At 44.8% G+C, this 19,504-nt stretch overlaps 1 protein-coding gene across 50 annotated transcripts in view; it reads left to right on the top strand.

Annotated features, from left to right (window-relative positions):
- SORBS1 (sorbin and SH3 domain containing 1) overlaps positions 1 to 19,504 on the top strand; it is a 252,695-nt gene that overhangs the window by 109,418 nt on the left and 123,773 nt on the right. For 37 of the 50 annotated variants that reach the window (XM_050802732.1, XM_050802744.1, XM_050802716.1 and 34 more), the window contains 3 exons: positions 12,427 to 12,481; positions 16,042 to 16,107; positions 18,883 to 18,978. In XM_050802732.1, coding sequence (XP_050658689.1) covers positions 12,472 to 12,481; positions 16,042 to 16,107; positions 18,883 to 18,978 — 172 coding nt within the window. In that variant the 5' untranslated portion in view covers positions 12,427 to 12,471. The remainder of the gene's footprint in view (positions 1 to 12,426; positions 12,482 to 16,041; positions 16,108 to 18,882; positions 18,979 to 19,504) is intronic. The other 13 variants (XM_050802768.1, XM_050802749.1, XM_050802724.1 and 10 more) reach the window with 1 other exon arrangement.

Here is a 19,504-nt window from a genome sequence, read left to right as displayed (position 1 = left end):
AATTAAGGGACTTCTCAATTTGCACAGCCCTGCCAAAGTTTGGATTCTAATTGAGTTCTTCTTACCCAGCTTTTTGCTGCTTTCCCGCAGCCACCAGGCACATATACAACTCAAGTCAGAAGTGTGTGCCAGATGCCAACTGAGGCAGAGTCCTTGTAAGCCTATAATATAGGTAAATTGTATGTATGTGTGTGTGTATGTGTGTTTGTATAAATATAAACACAGAGATACTAATTTTTATATATTAATATATAAATGTATAATGCCAACCTATTTCTAAGTAGTCTGGGAGACAATATAGATTTAAAAAAAATACTTTCATTGAATTTTTGCTGTGAGCTTGATATTATGTTGAATGTTTTAGTGGTTTTATCTTGGTTTGAAGAAAACTCATTACAGAAATTTGTATTGTAATTTCAGTGGTTGGATGTCGTTGCTTTTATAACTGATATATTCAAAAGTTGCCTAAAATTAGGGTAAAAATAAATGAGGATAGGTAAAAGTAGCTAACATGATACATTCACTGGATGAGTGATGGGAGCCAAGGTCTTGCATTTATTACAGTGAGGTGCTAATGATCTGACGTGGTCCATGGCCCCAGAGCCTGTGCTCAGGGATTATTGATTTTGGGCCTGTGTATATGTGTTCCACCTCAGTTATTAAACAAATGCCACCGAGAAGAGAGCTTTTCTCAGAAAAGACGGTGTTTACAGTGTTTCGTATTACCTTTTTGGTAGGTTAGTATATATTCAGTTACAAGTTCAAAACTTCTTAAGGAAAATAAGCAATTCCTGAACAAGCCAGTGTTATGAACTGAAGTATTTAAGTTATGTGTTTGCGAAAGACCCAAGGTCTTTTTACTGAATGGAGCCTCTGTTCCCTCTTTCCTGAGCATGGTATGGGTCTGTACTGCAGATGTCTGTATAATATATGATGTGGTAAATACATAGCCTCAGGGATTTTGTGGTTTAAAAGAAAAGTTGAGAGGGAACTGTGGATTGTCTGTAAGAGCAGAGCCCTCTCCTGCCATATCAAACCCACCCTGCTTTCCCATTTTCAAGCTCTTAACAGACTGCTTTTCAGCTTTTTAACATTTTTTTTCCCAGCCATACACAGTACTTCTTCATCTCGTTTACCTATATTGTGGACTATGGCCCAACCTGGATTCTCCTGAGAATCCAAAATGCTTTCATTCATGACCTCTCACTGGCAGACATTGTATAGCCACTGCTGCAGAAGAAAAATGGCTTCTGTGTTCTGGGCTTGCCTTTATTATTTTGAGGTTATGTATTTATGATTTAAACAGAGTTAAGATGTCTTGCTTTTATCTCATGAATTTGGGAATCTGCCCTATTTTGAGTTATCTGGATTGTCTAAGGAGAAGGCTCCAAATGTGCTGAATGCCACAGTTAGACAGCTTTGTTTTGGTTCTGTAGACACAACCATATTTGGGAAACACAAATAGGCCAGTTTTTGCTTTTAAGACTTGTCTTGGTTAACAACGCGTGTTTTAGAAACTGTGTGTGCCCGGAGTTTTACATATAAAGGATTTGAGAAGGAGCTCAGGGCTCTGGAATGCCATGAAGTGGGGTTAGAAGCAGGGACTTGGCAGTGAGCAGGCACTGGGAGCAATGGGGGTGGTTTGTGTGTTGTCACCTGGCAGCTCCTGCTGACTATTTTAAGATAAAATGTTTTGGTGCGATTGCTTCTTTAGGAAATCTAGCTGAACAGTCGAGTCCGTTTATTGCCCCTTCATCCTCCTAAGGAGCTTCATGGGAGTAGTTTGGCTTCATTAAACAAAAGCAATCACTGATGATGAATGTTAGAATCCCACAAGTTCTGTGGAAGATGGCATCAGGTGGCTCTGCCATGTTCTAATGGACATGACTGTCAGTGGCATTTTTAACTTCTCTCCTAGAATTTTTTCTTTCAAGTTCTAAATATTACACAATTGCATATCAAATGTCATGTAGGAGCTAAAAAAGATACTTGTCATTAGAAAAGAAATGTATTATAACCACATTATAAACAGTTTGGAAAATAGAAAAAAAAAGTTACCCATAATTCCATGCTACCACAATCACTATTAGAATTTGGACATATTTTCTTTTAACTGTATACATGTATTTTGCCTATTATGTAATTATAATAACAGAGCCGGGCACAGTGGCTTATGCTTGTAATTCCAGTACTTTGGGAGGCCGAGGTGGGCAGATCACCTGAGGTCAAGAGTTCGAGACCAGCCTGGCCAACATAGTGAAACCCTGTCTCTACTAAAAATACAAAAATTAGCTGGGCGTGGTAGTGGGTGCCTGTAGTCCCAGCTGCTCAGGAGGCTGAGGCAGGAGAATCGCTTGAACCCAGACGGTGGAGGTTGCAGTGAGTACAGATCGTGCCATTGCACTTCAGCCTAGGCAACAGAGTGAGACTCCATCTCAAAAAAAAAAAAAAAAATTGTAATCACATATGTCACACAGACTTATACCCTGCTTTAGTCACCTAATCTTATGAGAAGTCTTTTCCCATGTTGTATGGTCAATGTTAGTTTTTCTCATAACTGTTCAACAGTCCCCCCAGTGGGTATGTGGTCAGGTAATTAGCCCCTCTGTTATTGAACACCAGAGGGTTTCAAGGCTTTCACTATTACTAATAAAGCTATGGTAAATGTCTCTGTATGTATAGCATTATTGTCATTCAAGGTTCTTTCTTTAGACTAGATTCTCCTAAAGCACAGGGGTATGAGGTGCATAGCTCTTGGTGTGTATTGCTGAAGATAATGATAAAAATGTAGTGTCATTGGCCGTGTAGGAAAAAGCCAATGTCTTTGCATTTGCCCACATTATTAGTTTTAAAAAAATTTTGGACTAATATAAGAAGCAGAAAAAATGGTTAGTCATTATTTATATATATAAATATATATATAGTTTGTTTGTTTGTTTTGAGATGGAGTGTTGCTCTGTCGCCCAGGCTGGAGTGCAGTGGCGCGATCTCAGCTAACTGCAAGCTCTGCTTCCCGGGTTCACGCTATTCTCCTGCCTCAGCCTCCTGAGTAGCTGGGACTACAGGCACCCGCCACCACGCCCGGCTAATTTCTTTGTATTTTTTTAGTAGAGACGGGGTTTCACTGTGTTGGCCCAGATGGTCTCCATCTCCTGACCTCGTGATCCGCCTGCCTCGGCCTCCCAAAGTGCTGGGATTACAGGCGTGAGCCACCCCGCCCGGCCTATATTTTTTAACTGGTTGGGTTAAGTAAACATTTTCTCATAGATTTGTTTATTATTTGCATTTTGTCTTCTGGGAATCATTTCTTCATGTGTCTAAAAATATTTTTCTTGGCAATTAGTATGATTACATTAGATTAAGGATATTAACCCATCATTTTGTTTGCTGCAAGCCATGCATTTTAATACGTTAGACAATGTAATATATCATTACAAATTATCTCCTAAATTCTGTTGTTTGAAGCTCAAAGAATACTGCATTTATAAGGCTTGAAACTGTTTGGGGGGCTGAATTTGCTTATTGGGAGGGAAGTCAACATTTTATATTTATTTAAAGGCTCCACTCAAGTATTTTAAAATGATTGCAGATTTATTGGTGGTGAATGTTCTAGCTCCAAATCTGCCCCTTCTCTGGCATGAACCTGGAATGAAAGTTTGATGTTGATAGTGGAGTTTGGGCATGGGCTTTCTGAATATTGTGATCATAAATAGGTTTTATTAAAATGAGTTCTTGGCTAGGTGCAGTGGCTCATGCCTGTAATCCTAGCACTTTGGGAGGCCGAGGCGGGTGGATCACTTGAGGTCAGGAGTTCAAGACCAGCCTGGCCAACATGGTGAAACCCCATCTTTTTTTTTTTTTTTTTTTTTTTGAGATGGAGTCTTGCTCTGTCACCCAGGCTGGAGTGCAGTGGCCAGATCTCAGCTCACTGCAAGCTCCGCCTCCCGGGTTTATGCCATTCTCCTGCCTCAGCCTCCCAAGTAGCTGGGACTACAGGCGCCCGCCACCGGGCCCGGCTAATTTTTTGTATTTTTTTAGTAGAGACGGGGTTTCACCGTGTTCGCCAGGATGGTCTCGATCTCCTAACCTTGTGATCCGCCCGTCTCGGCCTCCCAAAGTGCTGGGATTACAGGCTTGAGCCACCGCGCCCGGCCGTGAAACCCCATCTTTACTAAAAATACAAAAATTAGGCAAGGTGGCACGTGCTTGTAATCCCAGCTATTTGGGAGACTGAGGCACGAGACTCACTTGAACCCAGGGGGCGGAGGTTGCAGTGAACCGAGATTGTGCCACTGCACTCCAGCCTGGATGAGAGGTGAGACTCTGTCTCCAAAATAAAAAAGTTCTTCATCTTCATGACTTTATATGGGGATCAAAACCAAAACTATTTCCGGCCAGTGTAACTACAGAAAATAAAATAAAATAAAATAAAATAAAATAAAATAAAATAAAATAAAATAAAAACTAGATGAAAATAAAAACTTTTAGTTTTTGTTGAACCAGTGCATCTGGCTATTGGGATTGGCCTTAAATTTGGGGAGATGAGGGAAAGGGCATTAGTGGGAAGCAACAAGATTAAAGGCTTAGAAATGGGAACTCTTATCATAAATCAGTAGGAATAGCAAGTATGGTACATGTACAGTTTAGGACTCATGGGAGGATGTGAGGGAGATGAGACTGGAAAAATAACTGGGACGTGATCCTGCAGGGCCTTATGGCACATTAAATTTGGACTTGAATTTTTAGATCAGTGTTTCCAAAAGTGTGACATTTGAGGTGATTTTAGAAGGTATGTCCATGAACATTGGGACATTTTGGTATTTACTCATTCCTTGATTCTCTCTCTCATTGTGCTCCCATGACACTTAAGCCAGATTGCTAGCAGAAGGGTTATCTCATTGTGTTACATTTAAAAGGGCCATGTCTGCCACCCTACAACCCTGTGATGGCCTCAAAGACAGCAATCCTGTCTGATCCTGTTGGGCCCCACTGGGCCAAGCACTTTCCTGGATGCAAAGTAGGTACTAAAGAATTGTTTTTGAATGGTATCATCAGGCCTGTGTTTTAGATATAAAACTCTTTCCCGGAAGCTTTGCTGCCTTTCCCTTGCCCGCCATACTGCCCAGCCAACCCATCTGAGTGTATAGGAGCCCTGTGGATTTTTTTTCCCCGTTGAAATTTGACCCACGTTGAAGTGAAAGCTGGGGAGTACATAGGTGGGTGCCAGCACAGTGGCTGGAGGGGGCTCATGGAACCTCCTTCCAACACAGCTGGAAAACCAGGAAAATGATCTGGGTAACCTACATAGATGCTTCTGGTTCTAAAGAAGTGAGCATGTAGTTGAAACAGAATAAAGACCAGCTTAGGGCCCTCTGGCTCCCTAAACTCCTGAAGAACTACAGCGGCCCTGTTCTAGAAGGATCCTCATGGCCCAATGTAAATCAGTTCACAGTGACACTTAGAAATCAAGACCGGAAAGTGTGGGGAGGAGGAAGGAGTTAACTGTCTTAAATGCAGTGGAAAGATCAGTGAAGCCCGGACCAGTGCAGAAACCGTTGGACTTGGCCATGCATGTGCACTGGAAACCTTTCTGAAGGCCATTTCAGATAATTGGTTAGAACGGAAACCGAGTTGGAGGGACTCCAGGAGGAAATGAGAGGATGTGGAGGATGGCCTTTCTGATGTGTTTTCCTATTGCTCCCTCTCCAGAAACATTGGTCTTTTTACAGAAACTTCGTGCTTGTTGTGTTCTGAGCTCCCAGGAGTGTCATGGGATTCTAGACTGAAGTTAATGTCAGGGTCAAGTTTATCCCACTTTCTTCCCCTTGAAAGGAAGTATCAGCGACTCAGTGTTTATCCTTTCTGGCTTCTGAAGAACCTTCTGCACCCTTTGCAATAATGTAGAGGGTGCATTTGAAGAGAAATGACATTAATAGAGATTGAGAAGAGAAGGCGCTGTTGAAAAATTGGAGAAATGTGGCTCTGCTAGTGGATCCGCAAAGTACAAAGAAATAAGGCCAAGCATTTATTCTGGGGCTCTGTGCGCTGTCTCTATTCTTTTCAAGCTGTTGGAAGTAGCTGTACATATATAAAATCAAGTCCCAGATTAGATTTTTTTTTTTTTTTTAAATACAGGGTCTCACTCTGTTCCCCAGGCTAGAGTGCAGTGACGCGATCTTGGCTCACTGCAACCTCTGCCTCCTGGGTCCAAACGACCCTCCCACCTCAGCCTCCAGAGTAGCTGGGACTACAGGCGTGCACCACCACGTGCGGCTAATTTTTGTATTTTTGGTGGAGACAGGGCATCCCCATCATGTTACCCAGGCTGGTCTTGAACTCCAGACTCAAGCAGTCTGCCTGCCTCGGCCTCCCAAGTGCTGGGATTACAGGTTGAGCCACGGCGCCCAGTATCAGACTGGGTTTTCTTTTTTTTTTTTTTTTTTTTTGGAGACAGAGTCTTGTTCTGTCACCCAGTTTGGAGTGCAGTGGTGTGAGCTCAGCTCACTGAAACCTCCGCCTCCCAAGTTCAAGTGATTCTCCTGCCTCTGCCTCCAGAGTAGCTGGGACTACAGGCGTCCACCACCATGCCTGGTTAATTTTTGTATTTTTAGTAGAGATGGGTTTCACCCTGTTGGCCGGGCTGGTCTTGAACTCCTGACCTCAAGTGATCTTCCCACCTCGGCCACCCAAGGTGCTGGGATTATAGGCGTGAGTCATTGCACCCGGCCCAAGATTGGATTTTAAAGCTAAGGCATAACCAGCATTTTGTACAAGTCGGGAGCTGGCTCCCTTTTAAGGAGCCACAGTGGAGTTAAGGAGGCTCTTGGCTATCTTGAAGGTAAGACTCTGAAGTTAGGTTCTGAAGGTTAAACAGGGGCGAGAAAGGCCATGACTGAGCACCTCCTGCATGCCCAGTGCTGAGGATGATGTAGTTTTTCCTTTCCAGATATTTACACTCTATTGTTGGGGATGGGGGAGCTATGGAGGCAAAACACCATAGAGCATAGGAGAAGCTGGAGCATGCTGGCTGGGAGATTTAAAGGCTCTTTGTTTTCCAAGAACCTTTGCAGGACCTTGAATTCATTTTTACAGACATACTTAATTTCTCCCTAGTCATATATCCCTAAACTATCCATATAAGGACCTTCTTTCCTTTCCCAGTAACCAACGCATATTTAGTTGATTGTTTTTCAGCTGGAAGCATGAGTATAAATTTGACTTTTTAGTAATTAATCACTTTGTGTCATCAAAACTTGTCTTAGTATAGGGTCCTGGAATTGGCGGGGTAGGTGGACAATATGGAAAGATTAATTATCTGGATGCTTTCTTAACGACTCTGGCCACTTCACATCTTGTTCTTCTCATGGAATGTCTGTGTTGATGCTGTGGTACTTGGACCAAGTACGGCAGGTCCAAGCAGCTCAAAGCGTGGAATGGCGGTTTGACCCCCTGCTGGCACACCCAAGCTGTAACACTGCATAGGCTCCTGCAACTCACTAAGGGAATTAACTGCCCACTTGTAGTTGTCTGATTTTGCCACTAGATGGTACACTGTTCGTCCTTTTGGCTTTTACCCAACGGTGCCTGGCTCATTTGGAGGGGGGACTTGTAAGAGACATTCCAAAGTCATGCCATCATGTACTCAACCAAATCAGGCTCTTTACAGCTTAGTTTTTAAATAAATATTAAGTGTTAGAGGTTTTTTATGTAAAATAAGCTCTCAAGTTCTCATCTGACTGTAATGACCCTTATTACCTCTAAATAAACAGCAGGGACTAGACTATGATTTTCAAAGCTTTCAGTGTTCTGGTCAAGCTCAGTTTGTGTAGTTTCATGGATGCATCCTCACTTCCCAGGCTCTGAGCACTTAAGGTTGTAGAGACACAACCACTGCCAAGCCACTTGGGATTCAGATCTGGTCAGCCTCATGTCAGGAGACAGGAATGAAGATTCTCCTCTTCAGATGAAATCTTGGAGACTTCTCCCTCCCATCTTCTACTGGTCAAAGTTCTTGGGTGGCAGATAACCAGAAACCACCTCTGGTGAACTCAAACTGAGAAGGGATTTATTGGCAAGATCTTGGGTAGTTCACGGAGTTTATGGAAGGTTGGAGAACTGCACTCAGAACTGGGGCAGGAATTCCAGGAGGCTGAGCTGGCTGGGATCAGAGCCAGAATCAGGCCCTGGAATAGTCTGGATAGGACGTTGCTGCTGTTGCCACCACAGGGGAGGACTGGACACGGGGCACTGTCCTTGGCACTGCTGCCATTGCTGCAGTTCCTTTTCTTCAATCAGCCCGTTCATCCTCAGCACTTTTAATTTTATTTTAAAATGTCCTTGTTTGTTAGTATCAACTGCTGGAGATTTAATCGCCAGAGTGAACACACAACAGAACCTGCTACTCAAAAAGTCCTCGTGTGCAAGAGCTGGTACTCACCTGTGCATTGTCATTGTCACGTACTATCATCATACTAGGTCTTAAAATATCAAAGTAGTCTGTTAACACCCAGATCCATTCGCCTTCTACCCTCTAACCATCCAGCCATTAAATGGTTAATAGCAGGCACAGGGAGGGGCCTCCCAGAGAGTGCTACAACTGGTGTCTGCTCCAGTTGGTAGACATTTGTGGCAAAATGATGGTTAAATATTTTGAAGATTATCTCTGACCATGTCTATTTTAGGTCAGTTTGTAAGTAAGAGGGGCTGACACTTAGAAGTTAGTAGTTTCTATATTGAGAAATGTGAAATGTGCAAAGGGCTACCTGCATATGACAGTGATTACTCATCATGTATGAGTTGAGGTATCCCTTTTTGTTTGGTTCATAAGACATCTCCATTCATTCCTTCTCCAGCCTAAGAATGCTGTGTGCTTTGTACTTGTTTTTTAAATTAAGATGAATTAAGCTATACAAAGGAAATTGGTAAATGGATTATGGAGTGTTATTACAATGAAATACAGCCATTAAAATGATGGATATGCTGACTATGTAGAATCCTAGAAAAATGTTCATGAAATATTTGATTTAAAAATTAGAACACAAAGCTGTCCAGATAGCATGTTTACAGCAGTGTACATGCTATTTATGTATCTAGAGGCTAGAAAGGACTCCTAAAAGAATGAAAATAGTTTCAGTTAAGATAGCTTCACAGTTGAATCAAGAAGATTTCTTCAATACTGCTTTAAAAATTGAGGAAAGGCCAGGTGCAGTGGCTCACACCTGTAATCCCAGCACTTTTAGAGACTGAGGCAGGAGGATCGCTTGAGGTCAGGAGTTGAGGCCAGCCTGGGCAATAGAGAGACCCCATCTCCAAAAAATAAAAATTTTAAAAATTAGCCACATGTGGTGGTGCACAACTAGTCCCAGCTACTTGGGAGGCTGAGGTGGGAGGACTGCTTGAGCCCAGGAGGTTGAGGCTGTAGTGAACCGTGATCACACCAGTGCACTCCAGCCTGGGTGATAGTGCAAGATCCTGTCTCAAAAAAAAAAAAAAAGAAAAAAAAAAAGAAAAAATAAGGAATAAAAACCTTAACATAATACAATTACTCATGAAAATTATTTACAAAATAAAAGCATTTGGATGGTATCACAACAACCCTTTTGATCCTGGGAGACAAACTAAGGTATCAAAAAATTAGGATTGGAAAACATGAGGACATACAGATAACAGCAGGTTGTGTGTTTCTCAATTGAAAGAACAGATGTTTCCACAGCTTAGAAAACTGGCTGTGTGGACAGCTACTGAAGGTCATAGATAGTCTCAGATGTATTTGCCAGTGACAGAGGCAAAGTTACTGCTGATTTGGGCTGCAGAGATGGGCTTAGGATGATTTCCTTTTCATCCTTAGCATTCTACTCTGTTAATTACAAGGACAGTAAGCAAAGCAACCATCCAGAAAGGAAATCAGTGTCCAACTTCAGCTTTTTTTAAAAAAGAAGCTAAAGCATGTCTCCTTTTGCAGACCTTCATACCGTATCTTCACATCCCTATTACAGAATTTGTGAACGGGAGCTTTCCTCTGCATCATTGCTTCTCACACCTTAAAATGCAAAGAGAGCACCTGGAATTTTGTTAAAATGCCCATTCTGATTCAGTAGGTACAGGATGGAGTCTGAGCTTCTGCATATTCTTTACTTTTTTTTTTTTTTGGAGATGGAGTCTCACTCTGTCACTCAGGCTGGAGTGCAGTGGCACACACGGACTAGGCTCACTGCAACTTCCGCCTCCCAGGTTCAAGCAATTCTCCAGCCTCAGCCTCCCGAGTAGCTAGGATTACAGGCACCCACCACCACACCCAGCTGATTTTGTATTTTAGTAGAGACAGGGTTTCACCATGTTGCCCAGGGTGGTCTCGAACTCCTGACCTCAGGTGAACTGCCCAACTTGGCCTTCCAAAGTGCTGGAATTATAGGCATGACTCACCACGCCTGGCCGCTTCTGCATTTTCAGTAAGCTCCCAGCTAATGCGAATGCTGCTGGCCTGTGGACCACACTTGAAGTATCAAGGTTCTGCGTATCCCAAGGACTTGTTTTTCAGATTGTGTGACCTTCAGATGTGTTCAGTAAGACTTTATTAGTTGAAGTATGTACAAGACTTGTACTTTGAAAAAACTATAAAACATTACCAAGAGAAATTAAAGAAGACCTGGATAAAGGGAGAGATAGGTCATACTCATGAACTGGAAGACTCGATATTGTTAAAAATGTTAGTTTTTCACAGATTCAACACGATTCCAGTTAAAATCTGAACAGACTTTTTTTGGTAGAAATTGATAAGGTGGTTTTAAACTTTATATGAAAATGCAAAGGACCTGAAATAGCCAAAATGATTTTGGAAAAAAAACTCAAGTTGGAAGACTCACTGTATTAGGCCATTCTTGCACAGCTGTAAAGAAATACCAGATACTGGGTCATTTATAAAGAAAAGAGGTTTAATTGGCTCACAGTTCTGTAAGCTAGCTGTACGGGAAGCATGGTGCTGGCATCTGCTCGGCTTCTGGGAAGCCTCAGGAAGCTTCCCATCATGGTGCAAGGCAAAGGGGGAGCAGGAGTGTCACACGACAAGAGCATAAGTAAGGGTGGGGGAGGTGCCACATACTTTTAAATGACCAGGTCTTGTGAGAACTTGCTATTGCAAAGATAGCACCAGGCCATGAGGGATCCACCCCCATGATTCAAACACCTCCCACCAGGCCCACCTCCAACATCGGGGATTACATTTTAACATCAGATTTGGGCAGGGACAAATATCCAAACTCTATCACTCACATTGCCTGATTTCAAGGCTATGTAAAACTATAGTAATCAAGACAGTGAGTTATTAGATAAAGACAGCTCACTGAAATAGAAGAGTCCAGAAACTGACCCAGCCATATCTAACCAGTCGCTTTTCAGAAGTGTTATGCTAAACAAGAGAAGCCAGACGCAAAGAATTACCTATACTATGATACCATTTATATAAAATCCTGGAAAAGGTAAAACAATAGTAACAGAAAGCAGATCAGTTGTTAACAGGGACCTGAGATGGTACTTGGCTGTAGAGATACACATGGGAACTTTTTGGGGTGATGGAAAGGCTGTATATTGTGATTGCAGTGGTGGTTATAGGATGTATATATTTGTCAAAACTCATCGAATTGTAAAATTAAAATGGATATATTCGGTTGTATGCAAACGATAACTCAGTAAAAGATCTAGATATATATTAGGGCATTGTCAGTACAATTTAAGCTTTCTTTGAGACCCTACTAAATTAAGGGGTTATCTATTTGAACATCAGGCATTGGTTCCCAGCTCCAGGTGGTAGAGCACAGTGCATAGGAACGTGGGCCAGAAAGTCAGGCTGTCTGGGTTCCAGTATCAGCTCCTCCACTGCGGCAAGCACACAGCTTCACCTGTCTGTGTCTCGGTTTCCTCATCTGTGTAAACTAACATGACATTAGTGCTTACCTTCTAGGGTTGTGAGGTCAAATGCATTAATATATTTAAAGCATTTAGAACATTTCCTTGTGCATAGTAAGCTATGTATAAGCATTCAGTATGATCAGTAAGTTCTCAAATCAGTTTGTGTCGTGATTTTACCTCTTTCTCCTAAAATGTGTTTTTTCCCTTTCCTTTACCCTCTCTTTAAACCACGTGCACTCATGTAGCTTGAGGTTTTTTTATAGAATGTTAGAGCTGAAAGGGATCTCAGATAACATTAGCATCAAGTATGGGCAACAAAACTGAAACCAGTGAGGTTGAGTGATGTGCCCAAGGTCACAGTAATATGTGGGTGACCATGAACCAGAAGCCTGGCCAGGTGACTCCTGGTTCAGCTCTGTTTTATCAAGGGTTACAGTGTTTGCATTTTTAATACTAACCATTGGGATTTATCGCGAACCTGCCATTCATCAATTGCATTGTGTGGTGTTTGTTTTTCTACAGAGCAGTTCAGAGCCCCAGTTGCAGACGACTTGTCCTGCCACCACCATGAGCTCTGGTAAGTCATTTTAAACTCATCTTTCTCTCATCTACCAGACTGGGCCGTTTACCCAGATTTCCCACGTACCCCGAAGGCCCCACTCTGGCATTATATTTTTTATTTTTTGCAAACTGGGTGAATGCCAAAGCTTTGTCATAAGTTGTCATCATGACTATCATCACCTTCATGGTTAATGATTTTTTGAGTGCCTACTACTATTGCCAAAGAACTGTGCTATACACTTTACATGCACATTAGCCCTCTCTTTATTGAGATGTAACTGGCATACTATAAACCACAGATATTTTAAGTATACAATTTGATAAAATTTGACATATGTGTACACCTCCATGGCATTTCTTAATCTGAGTGACTGCAGCAAAAGTAAACTGAGTGGCCATAATTGCCCCAGGATGTGAACTAATCTAATGCTTCCTTCATCCAGGCTAGTAGAGCAGTCTGCTCTCTCTTTTGCTTTGCCTTTGGTAGTAAAAGTCAAGACCTAAAGAAATAATCAGTTTTGAGTGTTTTTAGTTTTGAGCTGAGGTAGAAAACGTGGGTTAGGGAAGATAGAGATGGGAACAGATCCCTGCTCATCATGCAGCCAAGAGCTGTCAGCTTTCCAACCCAGAATTGGAGCAGAGAAGTTTCCATCTGGAGATTAAGCCCCACCTAGGCTACTGAGCATACCCTGGAGCCTCCTGAGACCTGCAGGTGGGGCAGGCTGTGGGGTGGGAATATGACCATGTGGCTATCTCATTCAGGGGTCTCCCAATCCTGCAGTATTTCGTGAGTGTTGTCAGTGACCTTTGTGGATTAAAAATCATCCTTTTCAATTTATTTGCATACAATATCCTTTTAGCCAAGTTCTGAGCAGGACAGTATGTAGTTAAGACCTAGGAAGGCTCTGGGTGGAATAGCTGAGGCCCACACCCTGACCTCTTTGCTTACTGGCTGCATAGTCTTGGGCCCGTGGTGGACCCTTCTCTGCATTTTCCTCTGCAAAATGGACATAATAAAAGCCCTAGTTCATTGGGATTTAGTGAGGATTAAGTGAGGCAATGCTTTCATTTATTTTTTTTGAGACGAGTCTCGCTCTGTCATCCAGGCTGGAGTGCAGTGGCATGATCTTGGCTCACTTCAGTCTCTGCCTCCTGAGTTCAAGTGATTTTCCTGCCTCAGCCTCCTGAGTAGCTGGGATTACAGGTGCCCACCACCACGCCTGGCTAATTTTTTGTATTTTTAATAGAGACGGGGTTTCACCGTGTTGACCAGGCTGGTCTCGAACTTCTGACCTCAGGTGATCCGCCCCTCTCCACCACCGTGCCTGGCCTGAGGCAGTGCTTTTAAAGTGCTGGGCTCTGTGTCCAAGGCATGGCAAGGGCTTCATCTTTGGGCTCGTACTGTTATGAGTTCAGAGTTCCTCCCTGCAAAGCCAGGGACTTGGCTTCTCAGCAATTCCTTGAGTGCTTTTGCTGTGTGCGAAGAGGCCGTGCACCTTTTCCCCTCTAAGCAGGCTCAGGTACTGCCAGTAGCTCCTGCTTCATAACTCATTTTTGTCTCTTTGGCTTTTTGCTTTTGTTGTCATTTAAAATAGGCCATGGTGTTTGGCTTTATTTTGTTTTAAACTTTTTCTCTGTAGCCTAAAGCTACTTTCTCGTCCAGTGGCAGAACTGGCCTAACTTTGGTTTACTCCTCTTGGCATTAAGGGCCAGAGAAGGAGGAAGGGAGAGGCCTGGAAGAAGGGTATGGGTGTGGAAAAGCCCAGGAGACTTCTCCCCAGAATCTCTCTCTCAACGTGGGGGATTGGAAGGAGGCATTGCCTAGGAAGAGTTCAGAAACTCTGGAGCCTTTGACCCGATGATCCCACTCTTGGGAATTTCTATCTTAATTCCAAGGAAACAAAAATATCACCCACATGAAGTGGGGGGTACGAGTAAGTACGTTATGTGTATTTACTTGATGGAATATTACACCGCTATTAAAATGGTCATTAGGAGAAAAGTAGCTACATGGGAAATATTTGTTTTAATGCTGGTGGAAAGAGCAGTGTAAAAATGGTGGATTCTTTTTATTCCAAGTTTGGGCTGGGCTGCCAGTCACCAGGTGAAGTGCTTTACCTGTGTGATCTTGTTACATTCTCCTGGAAAACCCTCACAGGTGGAGCGTGGTTTGCCACCCTCATTACACAGATGGGAAAACTGAGGCCCTGAGGGGTTAATAATATGGCTGGGATCACTCACCTAGTGTGTGCTGTGGCTGAATCAAACTCAGGAAGCTGGACACCAACATTATGCTGCAGAGGTTTGAGTTTCGGGAGATGGAGTTACTAATTTTTAAATACCTTTCCAAAATTTCAAGTTGGGTTGTTACATTTAATTAAAAGAAAGGAAGAACATGGGGCTGGGCCTGCTGGTAGCTCAGAGGCTGCCCCACACTAGCCTGGGGAGGCCTGGAGCAAGGCCTACAATCACAGAAGGAACTAGAGCAGGTACTTGGATTTCTGGCCTTCTCACCAGCACCCTTCTTCCACTCATCTCAGAAATCAGAGCTCAAGGAAGACTCTGACATCTAGAAGAATTAGCCTTCACCTATAGGTGGGTGTGGGCAATTAACAGGCCACAGCCTGTGAGGCCAGCATGGGGAAGTCCAGGCACTGGGTGGGGCAGTGGCCCTGCTCGTGTATGGCCACTGGCAGCATCCAGACTGGCCTGTCAGTGTGGCTTATAGCAGGCGACCCCCATTTTGGGAGGCTGATTGTTAAGGGCCTAGGTAAGGTGACTTAGGTCTCAGCCTAATGAATTACAGGGGTGTGGGACTAAGCTTCAGTCCCAGCATTTGGAGAAACAGAATATATGTGTATACATATGTATGTATGTATATATCAGGAAACCCAAATGTTTATCCTATTTGGGGAGGAAGAAGATGAGCTGTGAGATGGGCAGACCCGAGTTCAAATTTCAGCTTAGTGATCTCGGGCAGGCCTGGAATCCTCTCTGCCTCAATTTTCTTATCTATAAAATAGGCATTCCTAACTCCTAGTTCTGGAGGTCTGGGTCTTAAGGATAAAATGAGATGCTAATTATGTAGTGCTAAGCATGGATCCTCAGACCTGGGCAAGTCAGTGTTTAAAAACCCATAGCTAGTCGTGATTATGTTTGTAGCTTGGTTAACTCTGGGCTTGGAGGGGTTCCTTGGAGGGCCTGCCGGCCTGCCTTCCTCGGCCTGCCTCTATCTATTTTGGGATGGGGACCTGGGTGGGGCTTAGGCTGCAGGTGAGCAGGGATGGTCTCAGCTTCTGTGACTGAGCAGAACTCAGGAAAGTCTCAGCCAACCCAGAGGACATGACATCTGAGGGGAGCCCCAGGGATGCGTGGAATTTCCATCAGGTGAGAAGGGAGGATGAGGCATTCTCGGCAGAGGGCCTCTTAGGAACCGAGGCCTAGAGGTCTGAAGGTATCTGGGCAGGACCCCTCTGCTTCCTCCTGACTCTGACCCCAGCACCTTCTGCCATGCAGGACTCAGTAAGTGCTGGGGCAGTTTACTCACAAACTTCCTGCTCTCTTTCTTTCTTGCAGAATGTGATGGTAGTTCCAAAGCTGTGGTGAATGGCTTGGCACCTGGCAGCAATGGTCAAGACAAAGGTAAGGTTCTTGGAGAGAAGTCTGGATTGGTACTGGAAAGCATTTCTAAAGGTGTGGAGTATGTCAGGCCGGGGCCATCCCATCTGCCTGGTGCGAACACCATTGGCCTAACCAAGCCCTAAACTGGGGACCTGGTCCCTACACTGATTTGCTGAGACCTGGAGCCTGTTCTTGCATTTCGGGAGTCTGAGGCTGCCATTTTCCCACTGTGAGGTATTAAAAACTTTCCCTAGCACACAAGGATGCTGTGAATGACAGATCAGGCACGTGGACCAATGCATACTTCATGCCTGGTACAGATGGCATTTATCAGCCTGAAATATCCCTTGCTCAGCCTTTCACCTTCACCTATAATAAACAGTGATGTGTTCACAGTCCTGACCCTAAGGTAAGAGCCTAAATCATTAAAATAAATTATTTCAGTGGCATTAATTTAATGCACATCCTCTCATAGTTTCAGTTTTTAAAAATTTTAGGATAAAAGATTTAAATGTGAAATGAATGATGGATGTGATGAATGACCTTTGAGGTCCTGCTTGGCCTGGAGACTTTCATCCTGACCTCAGTGTGGCTGTGCAGATAGCCTGGCGACGGGGCTCGCGGTACCACTTTTACTGAGTAGTGTGATGGACACTCAAGCTGGAGTGACAAGGCATGGGTTCAAGTCCCAGCTCTGCCACCATGAACAGGACATCTTGAGAGGCCCTTTATCTTTGTGGGTGTGGGTTCCCTTATCTACAAGATGAGGGAATTTATGCTCTGCCATATTTATTTCTGCTTCAAATTCAGAATTGGAATGAATGCTCATCCAGCTAAATTTTATGGTATACAAGAGGAAGGGCCAGAATCCTCGCATTGGGCATTTAAGTCAAGATGCATCTCAAAGAATAATTTCAAACAATTTGGCATTTTGATCTGTGTAATTTCCATCTGGGTCAACAGAGTGTTCCTTTTAAGACAAGGCAAAGTGTGAACTAAGAGGAACCAGCCGTAGAGGGTATGCCCAGAGACTAGGAGGGGCTGGGGTACAGGGCCCAGGTGGTGTGGGGGTGGGTTCCTTGGTGGCCGGAGGGGACCTGCCATGCTCCTGTTCTTGCCTCCCTGCCTGGTCGCCTGTCTGCACCCATGGTGTGGGGCCCTGGACAGTCTCGACCAAGTTGCACTTAGGGAACTGAGGGGCAGTGCCTGTGGAGTGGCTGCAGGCATGTGTTTAGCATCCAGTGAGGAGCATGGAGAGGGGTGGGGGCCCTATTAGTTTAAAACCTGTGGAGTCATCGACCCCATCCATGTGAACTCATTTATACAAGAGACTTAAGGCATGTGGGGGAGGGTGGCAGGTGGAGTGGGTCCCACCCTCTCCTTGGTGAGACTCACTTTTGTCTGCAAACAAGCAGGCAGGGGTGACCTGAAGGGCATCAGGGAGGCCTGAGGTCACTGAACCAGAGCTGGGATAGCCGAGCTCCAGTCTCAGCCTTTCTGCTTGAGAACTGAATGAGCCTGAGCAGTTCGCTGAGCCTCTTGCTTCTTCCTCTGAAAATGGTTACAAAAGTCTCCCCCAAGCCCATCTCCCAGGTGGAGCAGACAGGAAGATGCTGTGAGAGCACATGTGTGTCTTAATCCATGCAGTAGCGTCGTTAGCAACCTAGTCATTAATGACCAGGCGCCGTGTGACTGCCTCATGCCTCAGGAGGTGAGCTGACAGCAGGATGGACTGGAAGGTGCACTGTCCCTGGCCGACATGCCTCCCTTCTGTTGCCTTGACAGGCTCACCAATGCTGACTCTGCAGTGGTGGTCTTGTTCCCAGACAGCCCCACCCGCTGTATTTCTGTAGATATGCGGCCACAGTTGACTCTGGCACCTTCACACAGAGCTCCCATCCCTCTTTATGTGCTGCCCTTAAAGGAGAGGATGAGGGGAGGCCTCACAACAGGCTCCGTGTAAGGAGAGTTAGGGGACGTGCCTACCATGAGATTCCAGAATCTGGGCAGGCAGGGAGCCCAGAGACTCTGCCAATAGATAAGTTTGAGCACCCAGGATGTTTGAGCGGTGGCCTTCACTGTGTCCCAGGCAGGCATCCCTGCTCTGCCTTAGCTCAGCCGGGCATTGGGGTCCTGGGCTGTGCACTTGGGTGCTGCCCCAGAGACTACATATGCACTTGGACACTTGGCACCTCCTGACCAGGAAAGGGTGGGTTTGAGCAAGGCCATCTGCTGTTTAACAGATGGAGGTTCTGATTTGCTTGGGGCCAGAGGGCTACAATTGTCGGAGCAGGCACAAGACCCCAGAAGTTATGCTATGGCAGAAGTAGCTCTGATGGCTGAAGGGACCAGGCAACTCACGATCTTGTTCCTTCGTTCTTGCACTCATCTGCAGCCCATGGGCCACCGCCCTCCTCCTCGGAACCCCCTCCCCAGCATGCTCCCAGGAGGCCCTGTGGACCCTGAGTGCTCTCCCCTTCCTCTGTTTGCCAGGCCATCTGTGTGCCTCTGTAAATCATTGTCCAGAGCCTTGGCAAGCTCCTGGTGTGGCAGGAGGCACCGATCAACACTGACCAGCTGTATTTGGGTGATGGTTGGAGGGGAGGGGTCTGTTGTCTTGGCCTAGAACTCTAAAGAGAGAAAGCAGGTTATTTTTAATTACTGCATCTACTGCCCTTTGTATTGTTCTTGTTGTGTGGGCGACTTCCTCCTATTGTCCCTGCCCAGTTCCTCAACTGCCTGAGTGTTTCCCAAATGTTCTTTCTGGATGCACCATTTACCCTTTTGTGTTTTCAGCAACTGCCGACCCTTTACGTGCACGCTCTATTTCTGCTGTTAAAATCATTCCTGTGAAGACAGTGAAAAACGCCTCAGGCCTAGTTCTCCCTACAGGTATCTCCTTGGGTCGGTTTATTTTCTGTAATTGTGAGCGGATCATGGCATGGTTTTCATTTCTTCTTTTCTTCTAACACGCACTTTGAGTTGAATCGTTGCATGTTTAGTAGGCATTCCGTCTCACTTCCTCAGCTTGCTTCCTTACTTCCTCTGCGTACGTGAATGTCTGTGTGCGTTTTCCTGGGAGCCAGTGAATGTGGGGAAGAACTGAGGACAGAGGGCTCGCCCCTCTTTTCTTTAGGAGAAGGGTCAGTCTGGAGGCTCAGCTTTCCCTTTGGGACGAGTCTGAGGTGCATGGACATCCTAGGCTCTCCCTAGAGGTTTCCAACTCCCAGTACTTTAACAAAAACTGCAGTCTCCCTGAGAATTAACCTGGTGTCACAGAGAACCTCTGAACGACTGAATTTGAAGCAGCTGCCTTAGGTGCCCAACCTAGACTTGCCTCTGATGCTCACCGGGCCATCCCAGAGCATCCCCCATGCCTTCCCCAATTTTACCTGCAGCCCCTTCCTGCCTCTCCCCT

The sequence above is a fragment of the Macaca thibetana genome, chromosome 9 (assembly GCF_024542745.1).
Source record: "Macaca thibetana thibetana isolate TM-01 chromosome 9, ASM2454274v1, whole genome shotgun sequence".
Classification (NCBI taxonomy): Eukaryota; Metazoa; Chordata; class Mammalia; order Primates; family Cercopithecidae; genus Macaca; species Macaca thibetana.
This window is presented reverse-complemented; position numbering and strand designations above follow the sequence as displayed.